This window comes from Mytilus trossulus, unplaced genomic scaffold, assembly GCF_036588685.1.
Source record: "Mytilus trossulus isolate FHL-02 unplaced genomic scaffold, PNRI_Mtr1.1.1.hap1 h1tg000391l__unscaffolded, whole genome shotgun sequence".
Classification (NCBI taxonomy): domain Eukaryota; kingdom Metazoa; phylum Mollusca; class Bivalvia; order Mytilida; family Mytilidae; genus Mytilus; species Mytilus trossulus.
In genome coordinates this window covers 46,927-72,205 of record NW_026963344.1, presented here as the reverse complement: position 1 = coordinate 72,205, position 25,279 = coordinate 46,927, and the positions used below count along the sequence as shown (strand labels likewise).

Below are 25,279 nucleotides of genomic sequence, written 5' to 3'. Positions count from 1 at the left end.
ACAGGTAAAATAAACTTTTATTCAGAAAAAAAACTAACAAAGTTTAAGTGTAACAGTGTATGTTAGGTAAAAATGAAAGAATAACATACATTATTTATAAGTGTATAAAAAAGAAGTTAATCTAACATAATTTGTAGTTTGCATTTGATGGATTTTTTTCTGCTATTTAGGACTTTTGATAGCAAGTTTGCGTCAGTAGACAAGGTTTCCCAAATGCATCAAAAAAGGAAAGTACAAGTTTGCATTTATTTACATGTTTTATACTTACCAAACATGTAATGCATCAGCCGACTCTCATTTTCTGCAACATCTGAAAGTATTTCACTTAATACAATAGGTAAAAAAGACAAAAAAGCACAAAATTGTCCAAAGCCACCAATGAACCCTCAGCATAAAGAAATTAAATTAAAAAAGTCGGATAGTAAACATGCAAATTGCAATCAAGACATAGACAACCACTTCTGTCAGTTTTGAGATGATATAGATATCGAGAAACATAGGAAATTAAACTAACCCTAACCACTAATATATGAAAAGTATAATGCTTAGAAGAAATAAATGTAGCAATCGAAACTATGTAAAGCTGTTACCAATTGTATATTTTATGTTATAGGTGGCTCATCTTAAAATTTCATATTGTATTTTAGACAGCATTAAATGATATTCAATATAAGTGGTTGCCTCATTTTTATAATCTGAAGTAGAAAAATGAAAAAGCGTTGAATAGTGAATGGACATTTAAATACAAATCTGAATATAACTTACCAGGAACGGAACTTCCTGATGAAATGAAAAGAAAAAAAAACATATATGTATATTATGTAAAATTTTGTAAAAAAGAAATGTATCTTACATATTTACAAAAATGCCTGTACCAAGTCAGGAATATGCCAGTTGTTATCCACTCGTCTGATGTGTTGAGGATTCGACCCTTCGTTACTAAAAAGCTATGATGTGCAAATGTAACTCTTTATCATCAATGAGATGTGAGGCAATATATAATGAAATTTGACAACCAACTTAATTTTCTCTCTTTATTGATATACATCTATACAGAATCAGTTGATCTATTTCTTTTGGAAATATTTAAGGTAATAATTTTTCTTTAACTTAAATGACTAATATTATAATTATCCATTTCGAATATGTCCAAAACCACCCTTATCAGACATACTCCTTTAATCGCAAGTAATAGTTTTTATATTATTCTTCATCTAAATATTGAAATATTAAAATGAAGATACATTAACTACATCGGATTTTGGTTACCATATCTTACCTGGCAGTTTCGGCTCTTTCTTTTCTAAAGAAAACAAAATTGTATCATTGCGCAACCATTATGTTGAAAACTCCGAAAAATTTGTACAATGAATTCATATTACTTCTTGTACACTTTTATCTGATGTAAATTGGTACATGAAACAATGTATCAACAGTTCACGACAGATTCCTCTATTTTTTTTGCATTTTAGCATTGATACAAAAAAAATCTGATTTATAACAAATAAGTTGAATTCTTTTTCAGATTTCGCAATTATGAAACACATTGCCGTGCTTGTCATTTTACTTTTCAACTTGGTAAAAATTAAAAATCAAAACATCGCCGATGCCGATGATGATAAAATGGAAGCATAACTACTTGACTTCTTGAGTTCTTACCATCCATATTCTCTGCTGTCTTCTCTTCTCTATCTACCAATGAATAATTCTGCATTTACTATATTGATTGTTTACAACATGAAACTGTTACAAGTATAAACGACAAAATTAATTACATATATAAAGGCCTACAGTACGGAATGACACATGGAAAAGATGCCATTTGAAGGTACCAGAAAAGTCATTCTCCTCCAATGTCAACTCTTAGAAAAAGAAAGTTTCGTTGAGCTCACTGTATTTTTTTTTTTTTGCATTTTTGCATTCAGAATACTGTCTGTAACCGACATTACTCGTTACAGTTCAATACGTAAGAATAAATAATGGCAGTAATATGAAAGACTAAGTACGGAATTAAAAATGAAAAAAGATTGCAATTTCAAAGTACAAGAAAGGGTAACCGCTTCTAATGTCACAAATGAATGATTTTTATATGCATGATCATTATCTATTTTTTAAAATTCTATTCATTGTTTGCAATGTAGTTGGTCACGTCAGATTTTTAAATATTTTGAATGCAAATAAGTGTGCGTAACTATGTTGCAGGTAAACACCTTGCAAAACTGTACAAATTAAATGCAACAGAAGAATACAGCTGTTCTAGAGTCATAATTCCATCAAGTGAAAAAAAATCCGAGTAACAATCTAAAACAGAGAGAAACACATCAGATACAAAAGGACAACAAACAGTAATATCAAATGAGCATGTTTGAATACGTAAAGCGTTTCATAACGTACAAACTACAGGACGTACAGAATAATGTCAATTAACTTTTGGATATATTAAAGTCAATTATTATGCCTTTTCCTTAACACCAGTGGCATACTTATTTTCCCCTTGTTTTTAAATTAAGCACAAAATAACAGTTGTTAAACATACTCCTTTATTTGCAGATATTCTTTCTCTGTAAAATTAGTTGTTTTATGAAAGAAAGAATTTTGTTTTAATTTTCTACCTGAAATCTCCTCTTTATGTTCCGATGAAGAAGATAAAGGGGTGAATAAATATAGTACATTATGTTCCAAAACGTCTGGAAGTTTGTTCATAGAAACTATGCACTTGTAGCACAATGAATCTGCTGCTAATAAATTGGTATTAGAAACAGTTATTAACAGTTCTTGACATATTCCCTTTCTTCTATGTGTTTATACATTGATAATTCATCTATAACAGAGAGTTGAATTATTCCTCTAGTATGATCGATCCTGTACTTGTTAAAAATATTTTTTCTTAATCATCATTAATTTACGTAGATTTTTTTTCAATTGAGAGAAACATATATAAGCCTTGATTTGAAAACAGATACGATCACAGATTATTAAAAAACACTTATTACCTCTTTCTTCTGCTTCCTTCTGTTTGGTTAGTTTTCCTAGAATAAGCAAGTTTAAATATGCAATACATCCCGTCGAGTATTTTAAACTTTAATTATCTATTTGTAAGGGTTTGACATATCATTTAATCAGCTTAGTTTCGCTTGTTTTGGTTTCGTTTGAAATATACTAATAGTTTGCTCATTGTTAATAATTGTATAAATAAGATCGGTTTTAGTTCAGTGTTCCTAAGTATTGTAAAATCGTATTTTTTACTTTACTCATTTAACATATATTTTACTCAGTGGCGATCAATTCATAAATATATGACCTTTCGCATTTAGATTTCTTTATATTTTTGTCATTAAATATGCAAGCTAAGTATGCAAGCTCTTGATAGATACATTACATTTTTGTTGTTTTGGATAAAAGGCAAGAAAAAGAATTATTAAAACTCACATCAAGGTCACATAATATTTCTCTTGTTTTAGAATTATTAAATGTTAATTAACTTACTTTCAACAAACATTTTCAGGTCTGTAACTGTTGCTGAAAGAAATGTGGAAGGTATTACTAGTACTCTTAGGTTTTTATTCATTCCATGTAACAAGATGAATCACAACTGCAATTTTATACCAAACCATGCAACATTCAAAATTTTACACAACTCATTCAGATAAATGACATAAGTAACTTCTTTTTTTGGAAAATGCCGCCAAAATTATTAGCACCATATAACTGTCGTTCTTTATATTAATACCGAAATATCAGCTCTTTTCGTTTCGGTCTGTATGATGCCACAGACGTTTTGATAACAAATCTGAATAAGACTACAGAAAGGATTTCTGCGATTAGAAATGTTAAAAGATGGATGGATGAACAGATCAATCATAAGTCACGTTTAAGCTGTTATATGAAGTTCTAGTAATATAGATATTTGCATCAAGTTTTATTTTTTAAGACTGATCTTACTACGTAAGTAATGCTATCTCGTTGTAGGGCCTTTATATGTTTCATTTGGCATATTTTGGTTATAAAAAGAACCTTGTATATTCATTGCACAACTGTGGCAATCTTGACAGACACATACAACATTGGAAATTTTGTGCAACCTTCCCATGGTGCAGTTTTTATATTGTAAAGGTAATCACTAACTAAAAGTACTGAAACTTGTAATATTATGTATATGCCAATTTGTGTACATTACTTAACCTGAATTTAATCAATAAAATATGTTAACACTAAAAATCAAAATCTTCCTTATAGAAACCAATTTCAGATCGTTTTGTCCAGATAGACGGGATTTTCTTCAGACCAAACATATGTTACAATAATACAAACAGTTTTACCTATATGTTGTTCTCTTATTTCATTCTTCAGATCTTGGCCCTGAAAGAAATCAAATAAAATTAGATATATATAGATACACTGCAACAAGTGTATTACGATATTTCTCCCCTCGAGACAGTTAATTTTTATTATTTAAAGCACGAGGCTTGCCGAGATCTTTAAAAAAAAACAAATTTAACCGTCGAGAGTGGAGAATTATCAAAATACACGAGTTATAGTGTCGGAATTTGTTTCTCGAATGCTTTTTATCGTTCTTTTTCAAATGTTTTCATAAACTTGTGTTCTTTATATGCGACGTCATCAGGCATTGTCGCCTTTTTTCATGACGTCACATTAGGAAAATTCAGAAAAACATTTTGACGTCATAATCAAATTTCGACTAATCATTTGCCGAGAACAGATTTTTCACTAGTGAGGAGAAATATTTTTCTCACACCGCTCAGGAAATGTGAAAATGGTACCAAATTAGAGAAAAATAAAACAACAATTTATATTGGAATACTTATCCCAAACTGAATTATTATATTGACGTGAATAGCCAAATAATGTTCACTTAAATTGATAACAGTGTAACTCAATTCATATAGTTATGTATATGTAATTTGTAATAACAGGTCAAGTTATATATAAATATACCTACCAACTCATCAAATTTAGCATTAATCCAAGATTCCATGTTCTGAAAAAGGAAGTGTAGTTTGATAAATAATATGCTACGATTAGGGTTACAAAAATAAATATAGTATCAGACACTCCACTTACATTTGTTTCAGTGAAACAGTATGTATTGAACTAAACATGTTCTTAGTTTGAACACCAGATTCAAATTCATGATCACCAGGCAATGTTAAATTCCTTGTTTTAACATGTTTAAGTCGTAATTCTTTACTTAAAATTTGCAGTTTCCTTAATCTGTTGACAGTTCTCAGTTTGAAGTTTTCATCACCATGTTAGGATTGTGAAGTTGTCGTCAGCAAGATTAAAACCACAATAAAGCGATTGTTTAGTTTGCTTGTTAAATTTCATTGATTCATATGTCTTGGAATATGTTTGTCAGAATAAGAAACAAAAAGGATAGTTGTCAAACTTCTGTCAGCGTCCTTCTCATCACCTTAACCTACACCTCCGGACGAAAGATTTACTGATAGAGTCACGATAAAGTATATTTTACTGTTTCACATACTTTTGACTTATTCTTGAAAACTATCTGATAGTTATTCTACTGAAAAATGAAAAAAAGTGTTTTTAGTACTGAAAAATGACAAAATGATTTAAGGAAGTGAAAAATAAGAAAAAAAACGTTGATACTGAAAATGAGAGAAATGTTCATTACTAAAACATGACAGACAATTTCAGTATTGATAAATGACTGACATTTTTATTACTTAAAAATAACTGAAACTTCATAATACTGCAACATTTGTGAACATATGCACATAATTATTTGTTCTGAAAAGCTATATGTACTTATCGATAATATGTTTACCAGCACTGTATATTTAGTGGCATTACAAGTACATGTTAACGCAATGTAAATACCTTGTAGTGTATTTATTTTTGAGAACATGTGACAACAACCAAAAAATATTGGCTAACAGGAAGTGGATGCATATCAGATCTACATCAAAGTGATGGAAATCACTCATGGAAAAATTGGAAGAGTAGTTTGAATAATTCCATATCGGTATGGCATGTACAAACAAAAACATTAATAAAGCACTATTTCTGACAATTGCTTTATAAAAAAAGTGCTTTTCCAGTATGAAGATAAAATGAGCGTAATTCAACACTTAATTTTCCCATTGTTTTTTAAACTGCAGTTTTTACCTGAAGAACAAAATGTTCCCTGTATTGAACATGTTTAAAAAAAATGCAATTCAAAAATCCAACTAGTAAATTTTACCAACTATCCTTGTAAGACTTATTAAAGACTATCATATAAGCTTGAAGCTAAGAACTTTAAAGTGTCAATAAAAATAGTCATATTGCATTTTCTAAGTTGAAATAAAGATGATAAGACACTGAAGATTAAAAGTTGTAGAGAGCTCTTTGATCTATTTTTAGGGTATTTTTTAGAACTGGGCATTGGAAATTCAAATTTGCAAGATTGAAAAACTCTAATCATGTTTTCGAGAGAAAAAAAATATTAGAAATTCTGATTCCATACAGTCTTCTGCATAGACAATACTGAGGTACATAAGGTTAATACGTTATATTGGTAACGTTTTTAACAAAAAGGCAATGACTATGTGATTATTGATAAAAAAAACATCAATAAAACATTAATTCAAATAAATCATTATTGAAGAGTTCAACGAAAACAATGGTAGTCATAAGAGTAGTAAAAAGTAACTGACCTGATATTAGTTAGGATTAGTACCAATTGATCTTCCTCTATCGTTTAAAATTATCGACCTTCCTCCTTCCATTTATGACATTCTTCCTGTTCCCTTTCTGACGTCAAGGGAAGGAAGGAGGAATGTATCCTCTCAAGAGGAAAGATAAAGATGTGTGGCACCAAAAGGACGGAGGAAGATCTGCGTCGTGAAGCGGAAGGAGAAGGGTGTGTTGTGATAAGAGGAAGGAGAAAGGTAAGTGTTAACAAGAGGAAGAAAGGAAAGGGAAGAAGGCAGGTGTGTTATAAAAGAAAAAGGAAGGATGATTCCTCCTTTCGCATCCTTCCTCTTATAACCGTGTGTAAAAAAAAATCTTAAATTTAAATAATCGACACTCATTACTTATGTTGATAAAGTATTTAAACAAAAAGGTAACGACTAAGTGATCATTTACAGTCAACAACTCATTTTATAAAAAAAGAATACAGTTAGATTATACGTATAAGGATACGAAAATGTTTATATCACAATGAAAACCTCTTTTATTGCAATCATTTATGTTTCCCAAAATAAATAAATGATTCATTCAAATAATTCATTATTAAAGAGTTCAATGAATACAATGGTAGTCACAAGAGTAGTATAAACTTACTGACCTGATATTGTTAAGACTTCGTATCATTTGAAGTTCTTCTATCTTTTTATATGATCGATCTTCCTCCTTCCATTTATGACGTATGACATTCTTCCTCCTTCCTTTTCTGACGTGAAGGAAGGAAGGAAGATTGTCAAATATTAAGAGGAAGGATAAAGGTGTGTGGCACAAAGAGAAAGTCTGAAGGTCTGCGGCGAGAAGCGGAAGGAAATGGATGTGCTGTGATAAATGGAAGGAGGAAGGTATGTGGTTACAAGAGAAAGAAGTTAAAGAGAAGGAAGCAGGTGTGGTTTAAAAGAAAAAGAAAGGATGATTCCTCATTCCGCATTCTTCCTCTTGTAACCGCGTGTAAAAAAAAACTTAAATTTCAGAAATCGACATTCAGGAAGTTGTTGCTAATCAGATCTAAAATGGGCTTTATGTAAAATCATCAATCTTTGCCAGATCCGAATTTGCAAAATTTAAAAAATCTCTAAACGTGTGTTTGAGAGAAAAAAAAATAATAGCAGAAATTCTGATTCCATACACTCTACATGTATAACTTTGCTTATTTACATTAGCTTAATTACTTATGTTGATAACGTATTTTAACAAAAAAGCAATGACTATATGATTATTGATAGTCTACAGCTCATTTTATTAAAAAAAGAATACAGACCAATAATACATGTAAGGAAACGAAAATGCATACATCACACTGAATACCTCTGTTATTGCAACTATTTTTGTTTCCCCACATTAATAAAACATTTATTCAAATAAATTATTATCGAAGAGTCCAATGAAAACAATAATAGTCATAAGAGTAGAAAAAAGTTACTGACCTGATATCAATACGGGTTAGTACCGATTGATCTTCCTCATTCCGTCGATGACGTTTGACATTCTTCCTCATTCTTTTTATGACGTTAAGGGAAGGAAGGAGGAATGTATCATATCAAGAGGAAGGATTTACAGTCATGTGGCACCAGGAGGAAGGCGGAAGATTTGCGGTGAGCAGCGGAGGGAAGAAGATGTGTTGTGATAAGAGGAAGGAGGAAGGTGTTTGGTTACAAGAGGAAGAAGTAAAAGGGAAGGAGGCAGGTGTGTTTTAAAATAAAAAGGAAGGGTGAACGTATTCCTCTTTCTGCATTCTTCCTCTTGTTACCGGGTGTAAATATGGAAGATGTGTTGTGGTAAGAGAAAGGAGGAAGGTGTGATTTCAATAAAATAGGAAAGAGGAAGTTTTGTTTATGAATTCCTCTCCCCGCATGTTACCGCATGCCTTGGTTCTTCCTCATCCTTCCTTGTGTTACCAAATACCATCCTCCTTTCTCTTGACCTTCGACATCTTCCTTTGTCCTTCCCTTAAATCTAAGAACTGAAATAATTTAATAAATTCCATAATCGGTTATTGTCAAATTTATTCTGAAATCAATTGTAAGCGTTTTATGGATTGTGCTTTTCACTTATATATTAGGTTGGTTTTACAAAACCCATCAAAGGAGATTGTCATAGGTTGAAGACATAACCCTAACTCTAATCACTACCCTCACCTTAATCTTTTATTGATGTTAATTGCGATCTTAAGCTTTCATGTCAGTAACTGCTAGTAGTCTGATCAATGTCTTCTTTCTGACGTCACACACTCAAATCAATCAATGTGATCGTAGATAGTAGATGTTTTTTGTGTTCTGTTAAAATGTTCCCTTTTAAAATTGTTATACGATGATTACTGATGTACCCATATTTTAACTATTTTATTTATTGTGTCTATTTATTCAACGCATCGATGTAAATATAACGGAATTTGACGAGACTGTCATCAATGTGAGAGGGTTAGCGCTATAGAACCAGGTTAAAACCACCATTTTCTACATTTGAGGATGCCTGTCTGTAGGTTGTACTTTGTAAATACGGCTGTTTTTGAAAACCCGCCTCTTTTGGAGAGAAATTAAATATGCATAGAAAATTAATTTTGTTTACATACTGGTTCCCAGTTATGCCCTCTGTGTTCAATATCGCAGAGACAGAAGTTTAGAATGTTACCAGTAAATAAACACGTGCATATTTTTCACATTGAAATCTGTGGTAACCTTGTATTCGAGGTAGGGGTAGTTAAGAAAACTAGTGTAAGATAAAACTCTGAGAAGTTCAGGGCATATAAACGTTGAAAATATGCCGCGCAGCCCTATATTTTGACCTGGTGCAAATGAACTTTTAATTCTATGATAAGATTTTCAAAAGTTCATTGTAAAAGTGGTACAGTTTTAGCCGTAAAAGGAGTTCCTATGGCAAATTGCATTGTCAATATTTACAGAAATGCAACCTAAATAGGGTGAAAAGGGAGAACATTCAGAATTTAACCAAATTTGCTTTGTTTCACATATCTCAAATATGAAGTTTTATAAATATCTAATGAAGATTGTTAGAATCCTGGGCCTTGGATATGATGACTCAGCATAAATTCACAGTTTACAGTATGCATAGTTTACTTTTAATCCTGGATACAAAATTAATTCATATTTGCATATTTGTAAGTTAAATTGTTAAGATGTGCTTATATTTACTCGTCGCATTCATTGAAACTCATAAATCCTTCCTAAATATTATTTATGGAGTATTTGTGTCCTTTCGATAACCAAAAATTAAGCCGCAAAACATAAATCTGCTTTTTTGTCACCATGGCATTATAAATAAAAGTTAGAAAAAAAATATCTCAAGAAAACTTACAATAGTGTGTTCTATCCTGAATATGTACTAAATATTCTAAATTGCTAGAAACAGTAGAATGATTTAGGATATTTGAGGCCCAAGGGGAAAAACATAGAAAATTACCTACCCCCTGGGTCATTATACAAATAATTGTACTTGTAAATGCTATGATTTTATGATTTTAAAGTTCTTGATATAGGAAACAATAACTATGCTTGGAAGTTATGCAAAAATCAGATGTTAGCAGTCATCTCTGCAACATTTTAAGTGAATCTATATCTCAGACTGGTATCTAGATACAGGAAGATGAGGTATGAGTGCCAATGAGACAACTCTCCATCCAAATAACAATTTTAAAAGTAAACCATTATAGGTTAAAGTACGGCCTTCAACACGGAGCCTTGGCTCACACCGAACAACAAGCTATAAAGGGCCCAAAATTTACTAGTGTAAAACCATTCAAACGGGAAAACCAAAGGTCTAATCTATATAAACAAAACGAGAAACGAGAAACACGTATATATTACATAAACAAACGACAACTACTGTACATCAGATTCCTTACTTAGGACAGGTGCAAACATTTGCAGCGGGATTAAACGTTTTAATGGATCCAAACCTTCTCCCTTTTTTTGAAACAATAGCATAACATCACAACATAGAAAAACAATGTTTTTCTCTGGCTGTTTATTACGTCTGTACACTAAATCCATTGTATGTTGGATGTATACTGATTGATTGTTTAGTCTTAGAGACTTGATTTTTTTATTAGTTGTTAATGGCTTTGAACTAGCTGTCTGAAAACTTAGAGTACTCTCAGATCTGTTCATTGTGTCTTTTTGTGTCGGGATATAAAAGTACCCGGCCACGTCCACTTTTTTTGTCTATCTGATGAGTTAAGCCTTTTTCAACTGATTTTTATAGTTCGTTCTTATGTTGTACTGTTATACCACTGTCCCAGGTTAGGGGGAGGGTTGGGATCCCGCTAACATGTTTAACTCCGCCACATTATTTATGTATGTGCCTGTCCCTAGTCAGAAGCCTGTAATTCAGTGGTTGTCGTTTGTTTATTGTTACATATTTGTTTTTCTTTCATATTTTTATATAAATAAGGCCGTTAGTTTTCTCGCTTGAATTGTTTTACATTGCCTTTTGTAGCTGAATATATGCGTTATGGGCTTTGCTCATTGTTGAAGGCCGTACGGTGACCTATAATTGTTAATGTTTGTGTCATTTAGGTCTTTTGTGGATTGTTGTCTCATTGGCAATCATACCACATCTTCTTTTTTTATATTTCAATATGTTATCAAAACAGTTTTTAACAGGTTCTAGGTATTTTTTATCAAAAAATATGCAAATAGGGTAAGCTGGCAACATTTAAAGTCTTGTTTTTAAATTCTTTAAAAAATTGAAACAGGGGAGGGGGAATAAAATGTTTAGTAAAGAAAAACTTAGAGTATACACAGTGATTTCTTTAAGACTAAAATTCTTATAAATGAGTATCATTGTGAGAAAAACTGATTTTAGAGAGTTTTCTATTTGAATAAATGTCTGCATAGGTTGCACTTTGTAAATACGGCTGTTTCTGAAAACCCGCCTCTTTTGGGGAGAAATTGAATATTCATAGAAAATTAGTTTTGTTAACATACTGGTTCCCAGTTATGCTCTCTGTGTTCCATATCGCAGAGACAGTACTTGAGAAAGTGACCAGTAAATAAACACGTACATATTGTTTACATTGAAATCTGTGGTAACCTTTTATTCGAGGTAGGGGTAGTTAAGAAAATTAGTATATGTTTAAGCTGTGAAAAGTTCAGGGCATATACACGTTGAAAATATGCCGCACAGCCCAATATTTTAACCTTTGAAAAAAATTGTCGTGCAAATTAACTTTTTATTCTAGGATAAAAAAAAATCAAAGCTTCACAGTAAAAGTGGTACAATTTAGGAGTTCCTATGGGAAATTGCATTGTCAATATGTAAAGAAATGCTACCTGTACCAAGTCAGGAAAATGACAGTTCTAATCCATTCTTTTTTTATTGCGCTTTCTTATTTGATTTTGCCATGTGATTATGGATTTTCCGAATTGATTTTCCTCTAAGTTCAGTATTTTTGTGATTTTACTTTTTACCTATTCTCAAATCAATCTCGAACATCTGTTTTGATAAGTTAATACTCTGCGTATTTCTATTTACGTGTCATGTTTCATTTCAATTGCTAAGGGTTGAATGTTTTACCTTCATCTGGTTGTGAAAGTGGGTAGCTTTAGAATATCTAGAAGGAGATGGAAAGAGGAGTTAAAAAAACAATAAAAAGAGAGCGAAAGATACCTAAGTATCAGTCAAACTCATAAATAGAAAATAAACTGACAACGCCACGGCTTAAATTGAAAGATCAAACTGACAAACAATAGTCCACAAAAAACAACATAGAAGCCTAATATTGAACTACACGAACCTAACAAAAATGTGGGTGATATCAGATGGTACCGAAAGGTTAGAAGAAAGATGGCACTCGTCGTGTTGCTCATGTCATTACAAACCCGGTAAAAAGTATAATTTGGTAGGTCACAAGGAAGCTATTAAACCAAGAGTTCCAAATGGTGAAGTTGAAATCATCCCTTTGTAGATTTTACGGACGTCATCACGAGTTGGGTGACTGTTATGGAATAACCGTTTCACAAATGATATCGGATATGTTCTTTACGTCGTAACTACAACCCCCGTCCCTTTCATGTGACCTACCGAATTAGACTATTTACCGGATTTGTAATCACATAAGCAACACGACGGGTGCAGGATCTGCTTACCCTTCCGGAGCACCTGAGATCACCCCTTAGTTTTAAGTGGGGTTCGTGTAGTTTGTTCTTTAGTTTTCTTTGTTGTGTCATATGTACTATTAATTTTTCTGTTTGTCTTTTTCATTTTTAGCCATGGCGTTGTCAGTTGGTTTTAGATTTATGAGATTGACTGTCCCTTTGGTATCTTTCGTCCCTAGTTTAGTGAATAGGGAAGGGAATTGAAGTAACGACATAAAACATACTCGATATTATCTGTGAAACGGTTTTTCCAACGTTGAACCAATCGCTTTGTTAAAAGAATAAACTGACACCACATTACTGAGAAGGATACATGTTAAGTTTGTTGACTATCATGTTAATAAATATGTGGCATGATTTAGCATAGCAGCGGTAGTAAATATCTTTACCGCAATAAATTATAAAACTGCAGTCAAAAGTAGAAAGAAAAGAAACTCTTTTTCTGCATTTCAGCGATAAAAAGAACAATTTTACCTATTGAGGTAGAATTCTGAAGTTAGGCGTCGGGATAAAGTATCAAAAACCCTTTCATGACCCTTCCAAATTGTGATTTTGAGAAGTTCGTGACAAAAACTAATTACGAAAATCAAATCGGTTACTGATTAGCCTTACTCGTTCCATGAAAAGTAAGGCCTTTAAAACAACAAGGATTGAGTTTTAGGTTTGGTTTAATCATAATGTTAGGTTTGGGTTTTGTCAATAGATGAGTTTGGGGGATATACATAAATGACAGAATATAATATGACTGTGGTATGAATTGTGTGTAATTATATAGGGTAAGGGTTAATGTTATGGTAAGGCAGAACTTTTTTCCCAAAAATATGTTAAGTACAGTGTGCTTGTGATTTAAGTTTTCCAACAAGTGTTTAACTGATTCGAATTAAAATACCGTATACCAGTTTACTACTAGTATTCAAAAGGTAAAAAAAGCGGTCTGACGACGGGACGGTATTAGTATCAGTTACAGGACTCCAAGTACTTGGATTTAATATACGTACATAAGCAAGCAATGAATGTGTTTGTTTAATTTGATTTATGCTTTTTTGTTAATTTTTGTCAAATATTTAATTGTTTTTATCCTTATTGCGATTGTGACACGGCGATGACTGTTTTATCCCTATTTTGACGGTTTTACCTATTATGTCTGACTTATTTCCGCATCTTTATAAATACAATGCGACTGTAGTACAAGTGAACGGTTTAGCGCTTCATAACAGGTGCAATCCACTATTTTGAAAATGCCTGTACCGGGTCAGGAATATGACAGTTATTGTCCATTGTTTTGATGTGTTTTATCATTTGGTTTTGTCATTTGTTTAGGGACTTTCCGTTTTAAGTTTATCTCGGAGTTCAATAGTTTTGTTATTTTACGTTTTACTAACTTAATAAGTCTTTAGTTTTTAAGTTGTTTCTTGTGTACTATTTGTGTGTATGTTGTTCTTTGTTTATTTTAAGCCATTGTGTAGTCAGTTTATTTTCGATTTATGAGTTTGACTGTTCCTCCAGTATCTTTTACCCTTCTTTTCAACAGCTGGTAATTGATATGTCATGAGGAGCAGTGCTCTTTTGAAATTTTGTTCATTCTGTATTAATATTATGAACCGGACATTTTTTTATTATATTTGTCTTGATGTTTAGATCAACATCAGGTCAAAACTGTAAGCTGTATTTAATGAAACCTTAAAGTGAAGGTATCTTACTGTCTTTCTTTGTAGATCTTTTACATAGGCAAAGGAGGAAGCTTTGCCCTAAAAATGGATGGACGATTATTTCACGTCCAAAAATGAAGAAAGAAGAGAGTGAACCATCATGCATCGAAGAAAAAATGTCTACAGTATAAAAAGGACAAAGATATCGAAAAGCGACTGTGCAAAACCTTAAAAGCATGTATGTTTCGTTCGTCAATGTATTGTATTATGTAGTAATTTACCTTTTGTAGATAAGTTGCAATATATTTTGATTTGTCTGACTCGGAACTAATTTAAAACTAAAACGCTAGAATATTCACATATAGTTGGTTTATTCAAACAAAAATATCGACATTTATTTTATCATTATATGTTTTAAGGTTAAACAAACTGCCTTTTTTTTAATGTACAGCACAAACAATGCGATATCGCAAAAAACATCAAACTTATACAGAAAACTTTAACAAAACTGTTTTATTTACACTATGGTACAACCGGAGAGTAAATTCTTCGCTCAACTCTTGGGACTGATAACAATTTTCCTCTCTTTCTTTTCCTCTGCCCTTTAAAAATAATATGAAATGTTACAAATGCAGAACACTATAAAACATTGCATATAATTTTTCAATAATGTGGTCAAATGATAGAAATGTTAAAAACAGTTACAAATGAGGCAAAACTTAATTGTTACACATACTATTCTATATTTCAGTATAAAACATACATTTCCAAGTGTTTGAAATTTATCTTTTATTTGTTTTACGCAAAATTATTACACGTGTAATACACAATAAATAATACGTTTCATTTATCAATAATGTATTTAATAACATTAAATTTAAAAAACTTAAAAAATGTACGCAATTGTTTACCATAATACAGACAATCCTATATTTTAGCATAAACATACCTTTTCAAGTTTTTGACTTTATCTTTCAGCTGCTGTATTGAAAATTCGTCCTCAATCCATATACACAAGCGCTCACCAGCCATTTTTAAGTTCTGCATTACAAGATCGGCTGTCGACCAAGTTGTATTACAATCATAATTGTACTTTATTATGTATGTTGATTGTTCATCTGTGAAATGTCCTGAAATTTAGGTGAACTGGGAATTAATATTATAAATGATAGAAACTTTACGCAAATGAAATTAATAATGATAGAAATCACAACCAAGACATAAAGTACCTACGCCTTATTGTTAGCCTGGTTTATATATTCGTATTGGCATTTGATCATGTCATGCTGATAATAAAATGTTTCTATGCTTTCAAAATTAATCTGTTTGAGTACGTACTGATTCACTAACAATAATTTGCAATTAGTAAGTATAATTTTTTGGTCAATGAGTAGATGAAGTAGTGTCAACGTCTGTGTACTGTTGAAGTTTATGCAATGGCGCGTGTAAATAACACATCTCAAATAATACACAGTTTAGTGGTGCGCCTGACAGATAAGGTTACTGCTTATAAAGAATGGTATTGGTATCGGATTCGACCTGGAACATGTGAAGTTCAAATGATAACTATGTAGACAACATTAGGGCATTATATTTCATTATTTCTATTGTCATTTATTGATAATAAATAAAGTTAATTTCTTTGAATTGTCTTTAATAATTCATACCCGGTATTAAATTGAAACTCGTTCTTTTATTGGTATAGATGGCTATTGGCATATGCTTTTGTATTGTATAACAAACATACCTTTATGTTTCATCTTTGACTGCAATGAACTTGGTTGAGATGGTGTTCCGCTTGGGGTAAACAATTTCCCTTTTTCGCTCATAGTGCCTGACAAAAAATATGCTGGTTTATTTACTAATTGTTTCTTACCTTATATTACTTACGTAAAAATCTGCTAACGATTATAATCCTTGTACGATCTTCCGTTCATAGTTCATTGTATTTACAAACGCATTTGTTTCATTATAAAGTTTGGTCTATTAGAAAAAAAAAATTAAGGAACAATACATAACATCTTATTATATCAATACCAACAATCCTTTATATGTTTTTCTTTTTTTTTTGTCTTGAGATGGTTCTGTTTGGCAATAACAAGGCATTGTTGTACACTACACTTGATTTTGAATGTCTTAAATATATTTTGACATAAATGCAAGTGTCATTTTCTTTAATGAAATGCTGTGTAATTATAAAGCCATCATTACCTTTATTTCCCATTAAGTGCCAGTCTGCCTAAGAATCAGGCAGTGTTGAAAACATGACCAAAAAAAACCCACCCAATTTGACATCAATTTCAGTTCATAATATGTAGTTAAGCACAAAAATAACATCCATTTCCATTTTCTGTTCTGGTAATAGAAGATACAATTTGGTAGATATGCACTAGAAATTTATAAAAAAGGGAAGATTACTCTGTAATTTGCTATCATTCTTACCATTTTTTTAACCGAGTTATTTGATATAACCAGAAACACACAAACGAAAGAATAATGTTTTTTAACTCATGATAATGGTTAGTATTAAATAGCATGAATAGCTCAATTGTTTTTTTCTGATCATGTTTGGATTTTTACCTAAATTGCCTAATTCTTACATAGACTAGCACTTAATATACTTATAAAGTCGATACTAATAGTGATGATAAGTCGTAAACGGTGAATTTACAAGATAATAAACCTTCCTTTACAAATTCTTTCTTTTGTGTTTGACAGAGGTAATGTTTGTTCAGCGGAATCACAAACCACAAGATTTTTCGATATATTTTTGTTTAAACATCATAAGATAAATTAGTAATTTAGATAATGTGACTAATCTAATCTAGTATGTTAACATACCAGTTGCTCTGGGTGTGTCGGACTGTGACTGTTCCTTTTTCTGAAATTTCTGTAATTTGTGTGACTCTGTGAATACAAAATTTGCAGTTGATTATCGGGAATTATGATTAACAAATGCAATGACTAATTAAAAACCAATTGTTCAGGGAACAATTGAAAGTCTTTCCACACCAAAGAAATTTTGATAAGAAGATATTTTTTCATACTGATGCGATAAATGATGGTTTAATTATCTTTTTGAGTGATATAAGGGAGATAATATGCTACTTCCGGTAAAATGAATGTCACATCCGGTCTCATATGATTACTTCTTTCACACTGATTTCAAAAATATATAATTTCTATATACTTTTGTATGTAGAATGGGAGATAATTGGCCACTTCCGGTTTGTTGGAAGTCATTTTTAGTCTTCAGTAATCTGTTTTATGTATCTATATGACAAAATATATGGATTCTGGGTACTTTTAGGTGAAAAAATTGCAAAAAAAGCTACTTCCGGTTTTCTAAAGGTCACTTCCGGTAGCCATTTTTCAAGGTCATTTGTCACTTACCCTTTTGTATGAGGTCAAATGTCTTTATAATGAACTTAATTGAAATTATAATCAAATAACCTCATATCAAGACATTTCAGGGGCACCAACTCCTATAAGATGCCATTTAATTGTATAAGACTAAATGTAGCATATCTTCATTACAATAAAGCTGACATTTAGCACTTGTTCTTTTATATGTATCTCTCAATGTGTCGGAGAAAAGGCAAAAACAAGCAAAAGTCACAATTGAGAACTTGACCTTGACCTTTGACCTTGACCTCATTTTCTAAGTTAGGACCTAGGGGACTCAAATAAAAACATTCCAGGGTTATACCGTTAATAGTTTATGAGTTAAATAAACATAACGACAAATTTATTTTGTAAAGGTAGATAACTCCTATAAAATTTCATCGAATCGCTTCGATCGAAACACGCCAAAAATTCCTGAGGATGTAACGAACAATGTGAAAAAGAAATTTTGTCGATATCTTTTTTGTTACGGAGGAGATGCACACAGAGGATAAACAGTGAAAAGGGAGATAACTCTTACATAGAAAATGGTTCGCCTTAGCAGAGTGAAATTTAAAAGCGCATAAACTATACGATACCATATGAGAAATATCTAAGCGACATATTGCGAAACAAACATTTTGCGCAAGAACAAAATTTGGCGGAAGAAAAAAAAAGAAAAAAATAATAATAATAATAATAATCAGAACAAAAACAATAAGTCTTTCCACAGAAAAGTGGAAAGACTTAATTATCAGTTTTATCAACTTTATTGGAGTACTAGTGAAAAGTAACATCACAAAATACTGAACACAAAGCAAAATTCAAAACCGAAAATCCAATCAAGTTGCAAAACCAAAAGCTCTAACACATCGAATGAATGGATTTAAGATGTCTAAAATCAATTAATAATGTTATGCAGTACAATTTGTGCAGACGATTGCACTTAATCATGTAATTATGCACGTTTTTGGTTTTACATTCTGACCAAAGAAATGTAAGTGTATTGTTTCAAACAATTATTAGCTTTTTCTATTATACGTACTTTTTAGTTCATCAAACACCTGCGTCAAGCTTTTTCCTGAAAAACACAAAAAGAAAATGTTTCTTTTTCAATGTTGCTATTTTCCCATTTCATGCAATTCAAAACAAAATTCGTGCACGTAAATAGTAAATTAAAATATATATTCTTACTTTTTGGCTTGCCTTTGGCAGGAAGTATTGGCTTTGGTGGACTGTTGTCTCTTGAATAAATGGTATGCTTTAAAGGTGTCAGGTACATTGGCTCCGTAAATAACATTTCCATCTCTGTTGAAGGTAAAGTGGATTAGGTAATAAAATATTAAAATTGAAGATACATGTTAAAAGTATGTAAGGAAATACATTTGATATACACACCTTTCTTCCAAAACTACTCTTCAAAAAATATTGTCTATAAACAAGAGAATGTTGACCAACTCATGAATTTGATTCAGTCGTGTCTGTAACAACGTATTTGATTTTAACAAAAGAAATCTAAGAACTGAAATAATTTAATAAATTCCATAATCGGTTATCGTCAAATTTATTCTGAAATCAATTGTAAGCGTTTTATGGGTTGTGCTTTCCACTTATATATTAGGTTGGTTTTACAAAACCCATCAAAGGAGATTGTCATAGGTTGAAGACATAACCCTAACTCTAATCACTACCCTCACCTTAATCTTTTATTGATGTTAATTGCAATCTTAAGCTTTCATGTCAGTAACTGCTAGTAGTCTGATCAATGTCTTCTTTCTGACGTCACACACTCAAATCAATCAATGTGATCGTAGATAGTAGATGTTTTTTGTGTTCTGTTAAAATGTTCCCTTTTAAAATTGTTATACGATGATTACTGATGTACCCATATTCTAACTATTTTATTTATTTAGTCTATTTATTCAACGCATCGATGTAAATATAACGGAATTTGATGAGACTGTCATCAATGTGAGAGGGTTAGCGCTATAGGACCAGGTTAAAACCACCATTTTCTACATTTGATGATGCCTGTCTGTAGGTTGCACTTTGTAAATACGGCTGTTTTTGAAAACCCGCCTCTTTTGGAGAGAAATTAAATATGCATAGAAAATTAATTTTGTTTACATACTGGTTCCCAGTTATGCCCTCTGTGTTCAATATCGCAGAGACAGAAGTTTAGAATGTTACCAGTAAATAAACACGTGCATATTTTTCACATTGAAATCTGTGGTAACCTTGTATTCGAGGTAGGGGTAGTTAAGAAAATAAGTGTAAGATTAAACTCTGAGAAGTTCAGGGCATATAAACGTTGAAAAAATGCCGCACAGCCCTATATTTTGACCTGGTGCAAATGAACTTTTAATTCTATGATAAGATTTTCAAAAGTTCATTGTAAAAGTGGTACAGTTTTAGCCGTAAAAGGAGTTCCTATGGCAAATTGCATTGTCAATATTTACAGAAATGCAACCTAAATAGGGTGAAAAGGGAGAACATTCAGAATTTAACCAAATTTGCTTTGTTTCACATATCTCAAATATGAAGTTTTATAAATATCTAATGAAGATTGTTAGAATCCTGGGCCTTGGATATGATGACTCAGCATAAATTCACAGTTTACAGTATGCATAGTTTACTTTTAATCCTGGATACAAAATTAATTCATATTTGCATATTTGTAAGTTAAATTGTTAAGATGTGCTTATATTTACTCGTCGCATTCATTGAAACTCATAAATCCTTCCTAAATATTATTTATGGAGTATTTGTGTCCTTTCGATAACCAAAAATTAAGCCGCAAAACATAAATCTGCTTTTTTGTCACCATGGCATTATAAATAAAAGTTAGAAAAAAAATATCTCAAGAAAACTTACAATAGTGTGTTCTATCCTGAATATGTACTAAATATTCTAAATTGCTAGAAACAGTAGAATGATTTAGGATATTTGAGGCCCAAGGGGAAAAAACATAGAAAATTACCTACCCCCTGGGTCATTATACAAATAATTGTACTTGTAAATGCTATGATTTTATGATTTTAAAGTTCTTGATATAGGAAACAATAACTATGCTTGGAAGTTATGCAAAAATCAGATGTTAGCAGTCATCTCTGCAACATTTTAAGTGAATCTATATCTCAGACTGGTATCTAGATACAGGAAGATGTGGTATGAGTGCCAATGAGACAACTCTCCATCCAAATAACAATTTTAAAAGTAAACCATTATAGGTTAAAGTACGGCCTTCAACACGGAGCCTTGGCTCACACCGAACAACAAGCTATAAAGGGCCCCAAATTTACTAGTGTAAAACCATTCAAACGGGAAAACCAAAGGTCTAATCTATATAAACAAAACGAGAAACGAGAAACACGTATATATTACATAAACAAACGACAACTACTGTACATCAGATTCCTTACTTAGGACAGGTGCAAACATTTGCAGCGGGATTAAACGTTTTAATGGATCCAAACCTTCTCCCTTTTTTTGAAACAATAGCATAACATCACAACATAGAAAAACAATGTTTTTCTCTTGCTGTTTATTACGTCTGTACACTAAATCCATTGTATGTTGGATGTATACTGATTGATTGTTTAGTCTTAGAGACTTGATTTTTTTATTAGTTGTTAATGGCTTTGAACTAGCTGTCTGAAAACTTAGAGTACTCTCAGATCTGTTCATTGTGTCTTTTTGTGTCGGGATATAAAAGTACCCGGCCACGTCCACTTTTTTTTGTCTATCTGATGAGTTAAGCCTTTTTCAACTGATTTTTATAGTTCGTTCTTATGTTGTACTGTTATACCACTGTCCCAGGTTAGGGGGAGGGTTGGGATCCCGCTAACATGTTTAACTCCGCCACATTATTTATGTATGTGCCTGTCCCTACTCAGAAGCCTGTAATTCAGTGGTTGTCGTTTGTTTATTGTTACATATTTGTTTTTCTTTCATATTTTTATATAAATAAGGCCGTTAGTTTTCTCGCTTGAATTGTTTAACATTGCCTTTTGTAGCTGAATATATGCGTTATGGGCTTTGCTCATTGTTGAAGGCCGTACGGTGACCTATAATTGTTAATGTTTGTGTCATTTAGGTCTTTTGTGGATTGTTGTCTCGTTGGCAATCATACCACATCTTCTTTTTTTATATTTCAATATGTTATCAAAACAGTTTTTAACAGGTTCTAGGTATTTTTTATCAAAAAATATGCAAATAGGGTAAGCTGGCAACATTTAAAGTCTTGTTTTTAAATTCTTTAAAATATTGAAACAGGGGAGGGGGAATAAAATGTTTAGTAAAGAAAAACTTAGAGTATACACAGTGATTTCTTTAAGACTAAAATTCTTATAAATGAGTATCATTGCGAGAAAAACTGATTTTAGAGAGTTTTCTATTTGAATAAATGTCTGCATAGGTTGCACTTTGTAAATACGGCTGTTTCTGAAAACCCGCCTCTTTTGGGGAGAAATTGAATATTCATAGAAAATTAGTTTTGTTAACATACTGGTTCCCAGATATGCTCTCTGTGTTCCATATCGCAGAGACAGTACTTGAGAAAGTGACCAGTAAATAAACACGTACATATTGTTTACATTGAAATCAGTAGTAACCTTTCATTCGAGGTAGGGGTAGTTAAGAAAATTAGTATATGTTTAAGCTGTGAAAAGTTCAGGGCATATACACGTTGAAAATATGCCGCACAGCCCAATATTTTAACCTTTGAAAAAAATTCTCGTGCAAATGAACTTTTTATTCTAGGATAAAAAAAAATCAAAGCTTCACAGTAAAAGTGGTACAATTTAGGAGTTCCTATGGGAAATTGCATTGTCAATATGTAAAGAAATGCTACCTGTACCAAGTCAGGAAAATGACAGTTCTAATCCATTCTTTTTTTATTGCGCTTTCTTATTTGATTTTGCCATGTGATTATGGATTTTCCGAATTGATTTTCCTCTAAGTTCAGTATTTTTGTGATTTTACTTTTTACCTATTCTCAAATCAATCTCGAACATCTGTTTTGATAAGTTAATACTCTGCGTATTTCTATTTACGTGTGTAATCCTTTTTGCCTTGGCTAGATGTTCAGCGAGAGTTGTTATCTAACAATTCACGTTTACTAAGCCGCATATTTACGCCTGTCCCTCCCAGGTGATGAGCCTCAAATTTTTGCTAGTCTTGAATGTGTTTATTTTTTAATTTGTTCAACAATATGTCTCAGACTTAGATGTGGAGCCCATTTTTTTTCAACAAGATTATATTTGACGTTTTTGTTTAATGGCCAGTTCAAGCTCATTCCAGTGCTGTATTTTCTCTCTTTGAGGGGAAGTCTAATAGATATCCTTGGGCTGTTTTTTTGCTTTTTGATTTGGTTGTTGACTTTTTGACGAATATGCCGTTTCCATTTTCAATTTGATGGAAATAACGATAGAGTTTAGCAAAGGAAGGTAGATCAATATAATATTATAAGTTATACCTGCTCCATCTGTCAGATTTTGTTCCTTTTCTATTTCTACGTCATCGATCTCAATCGTATCATTCTTAGCTTCCTCTTCATGAATATCACTATGATCACTGCTGTCTTGTTCAGAATCATTCTTAACACTTTGGTCGTCTTCAGTGTTTCCTTGGTAATGCATGTACTGACTATCTTCCTCCTCATCTGATGTCGTATAAGTCCTCTGTGTGTTTGTTTGCCCGCTGCTCTCAGATCTAACATTTGCTGTTCAAAAAGATCTACAATATTATCAAACACGAAAACAGCTTCGATATCGACAACATAAGCAATAAACAAGTTGTAATAGTAATTTCTATAAAAGCATTGAAATTTTGAGCAATAGCCTGTTGTATTGTATATTCTATAATTTTATATCTACATTTTTATCAAAGGTCTAATTCCTTGAGAAACGTTAAGAACTGAATTAATCGATACAAAAAGATATTTACCGTTTATAAGATCTGTAATCATTGCTCTCAATTCCATGTTCCCTTTCGTTATTTCTGCTTTCAATTCCTCCACCTTAAAGCTGTTAAACAATACTTTCAATTCCATGTTTTCTTTTCGTATTTCCGCTTTCAATTTATCTGTCTGAAAGTAATAAACTATATGTATTCTATTATTTCATCTAATTTTGAATTGAATAATATGGATCTGATACAAGCAGTAATGTGCATTTTATAATTGAAATAAAACTGGGAATAAACTTCCATGCCTATATTAAAAGATTCAGAGTTTTTAAGAAAAACCTGCAGAAGGACTGACAGACCCAAGTGTAAAGCAATACAAATTACAATTTAGTACAGAAAGTCACCGAAGTGTGCACATTTCCTGGATTGAATTTCTGTTCATTTAAAGGTCGGATATTTATATTCAACACGCGAAAATCGATTATTTTGTTACATTCTCAGTGTATCTTTTTTTTCTCAATTCAGTCTATCCGCCTGTATATGGTCCAGTTGTTTCATTTTGTGTCATTTTATCTTATATTCTATATTGTGATTGAGTTATAGTTTTGCCCTTGTGTCCGCAATATATAATGAGCACAAATTGAAACAACACATTTAATAACTTATTGCGTCCGACGCGCTTTTCTGGATTTACCTTCACCATGAACGCTCAAAGCCAAAGATTAGAAATCCAAGGATAGATAAATCGTTGAAGAGCTATATGTCAAAAATACCTAAAATAAATATCCAAATTTAACTAAAGCCAACTTGTTAGTTCATATTATTTGAGACTACCTAACAATGCGTAATATGTTTATTGAGTTATTTCCTTGTTTTACTTACCATTTTATTCATCTGTAATTTTATCCAATTATCCATTTCTGAAATCAAACAAGAAATATAAATGTAATAAATAATGTCATAGATACGGTAAGTTGATAATGAAATATTTTTTACATGTCATTATTTAAATACAACTGTAAAATTTGAAGCCGTGCTGATTATTGATATAAAAAAACAGATGAATATAGTTCCATTAAACTAATAGCAGACAAACAGAAAGATATGATATGAGCAGATAATTTAATTTTGCATTTTATAAAATACATGTGTTGTTAAACTGTCCAATGAATAAATGATTTTTGTAGATTTAACTATATTTTTTTGAAAGTATACGTTTCATTGTGTTTTGTGTTTCCCAAAGGAAAAACAGTAATCAATGAAACATTAATTATTCAAAAGTATTCAATAAAAATCCTGCCATGTTTGTATACAACTGGGTTTTGATTGGTTGATAGCCAGTGTATGTTTCACTAATTTACTGTTATCAAACAATTATCGTTAATTGTGTAACGCCACCGGGATTTATGCAAAAAAGATATATCTTTTTACCCTCTCTACCGAGGTATTTGTCAAAAAATCTCTTTTTTATATAGATCAAGACCGTTGTTTTTCTCGTTTGAATGGTTTTACACT

General features: G+C 31.6%; 1 protein-coding gene across 1 annotated transcript; it reads right to left on the bottom strand.

The window, feature by feature from the left end:
• Nucleotides 1-18,699: 18,699 nt before the first annotated feature.
• LOC134702065 (uncharacterized) lies at nucleotides 18,700-24,682 on the bottom strand. Its single transcript, XM_063563161.1, has 5 exons — nucleotides 24,647-24,682; nucleotides 23,804-23,945; nucleotides 23,334-23,579; nucleotides 19,052-19,165; nucleotides 18,700-18,752 (listed from the first exon to the last, which is right to left on the bottom strand). The coding sequence occupies exons 1-5, from the start codon at nucleotides 24,680-24,682 to the stop codon at nucleotides 18,700-18,702; spliced, it is 591 nt and encodes a 196-aa protein (XP_063419231.1).
• Nucleotides 24,683-25,279: the final 597 nt, after the last annotated feature.

Excerpts from the sequence above, each read along its gene's own strand:
- LOC134702065 (XM_063563161.1), bottom strand. The coding sequence starts at position 24,682 with ATGGATAATTGGATAAAATTACAGATGAATAAAATG. Across the intron at positions 23,580-23,803 it reads GATTACAGATCTTATAAACG|CAAATGTTAGATCTGAGAGC; the intron begins GTAAATATCTTT and ends CTTTTTGAACAG. Across the intron at positions 19,166-23,333 it reads AAATCTGACAGATGGAGCAG|AGATGGAAATGTTATTTACG; the intron begins GTATAACTTATA and ends TACCTTCAACAG.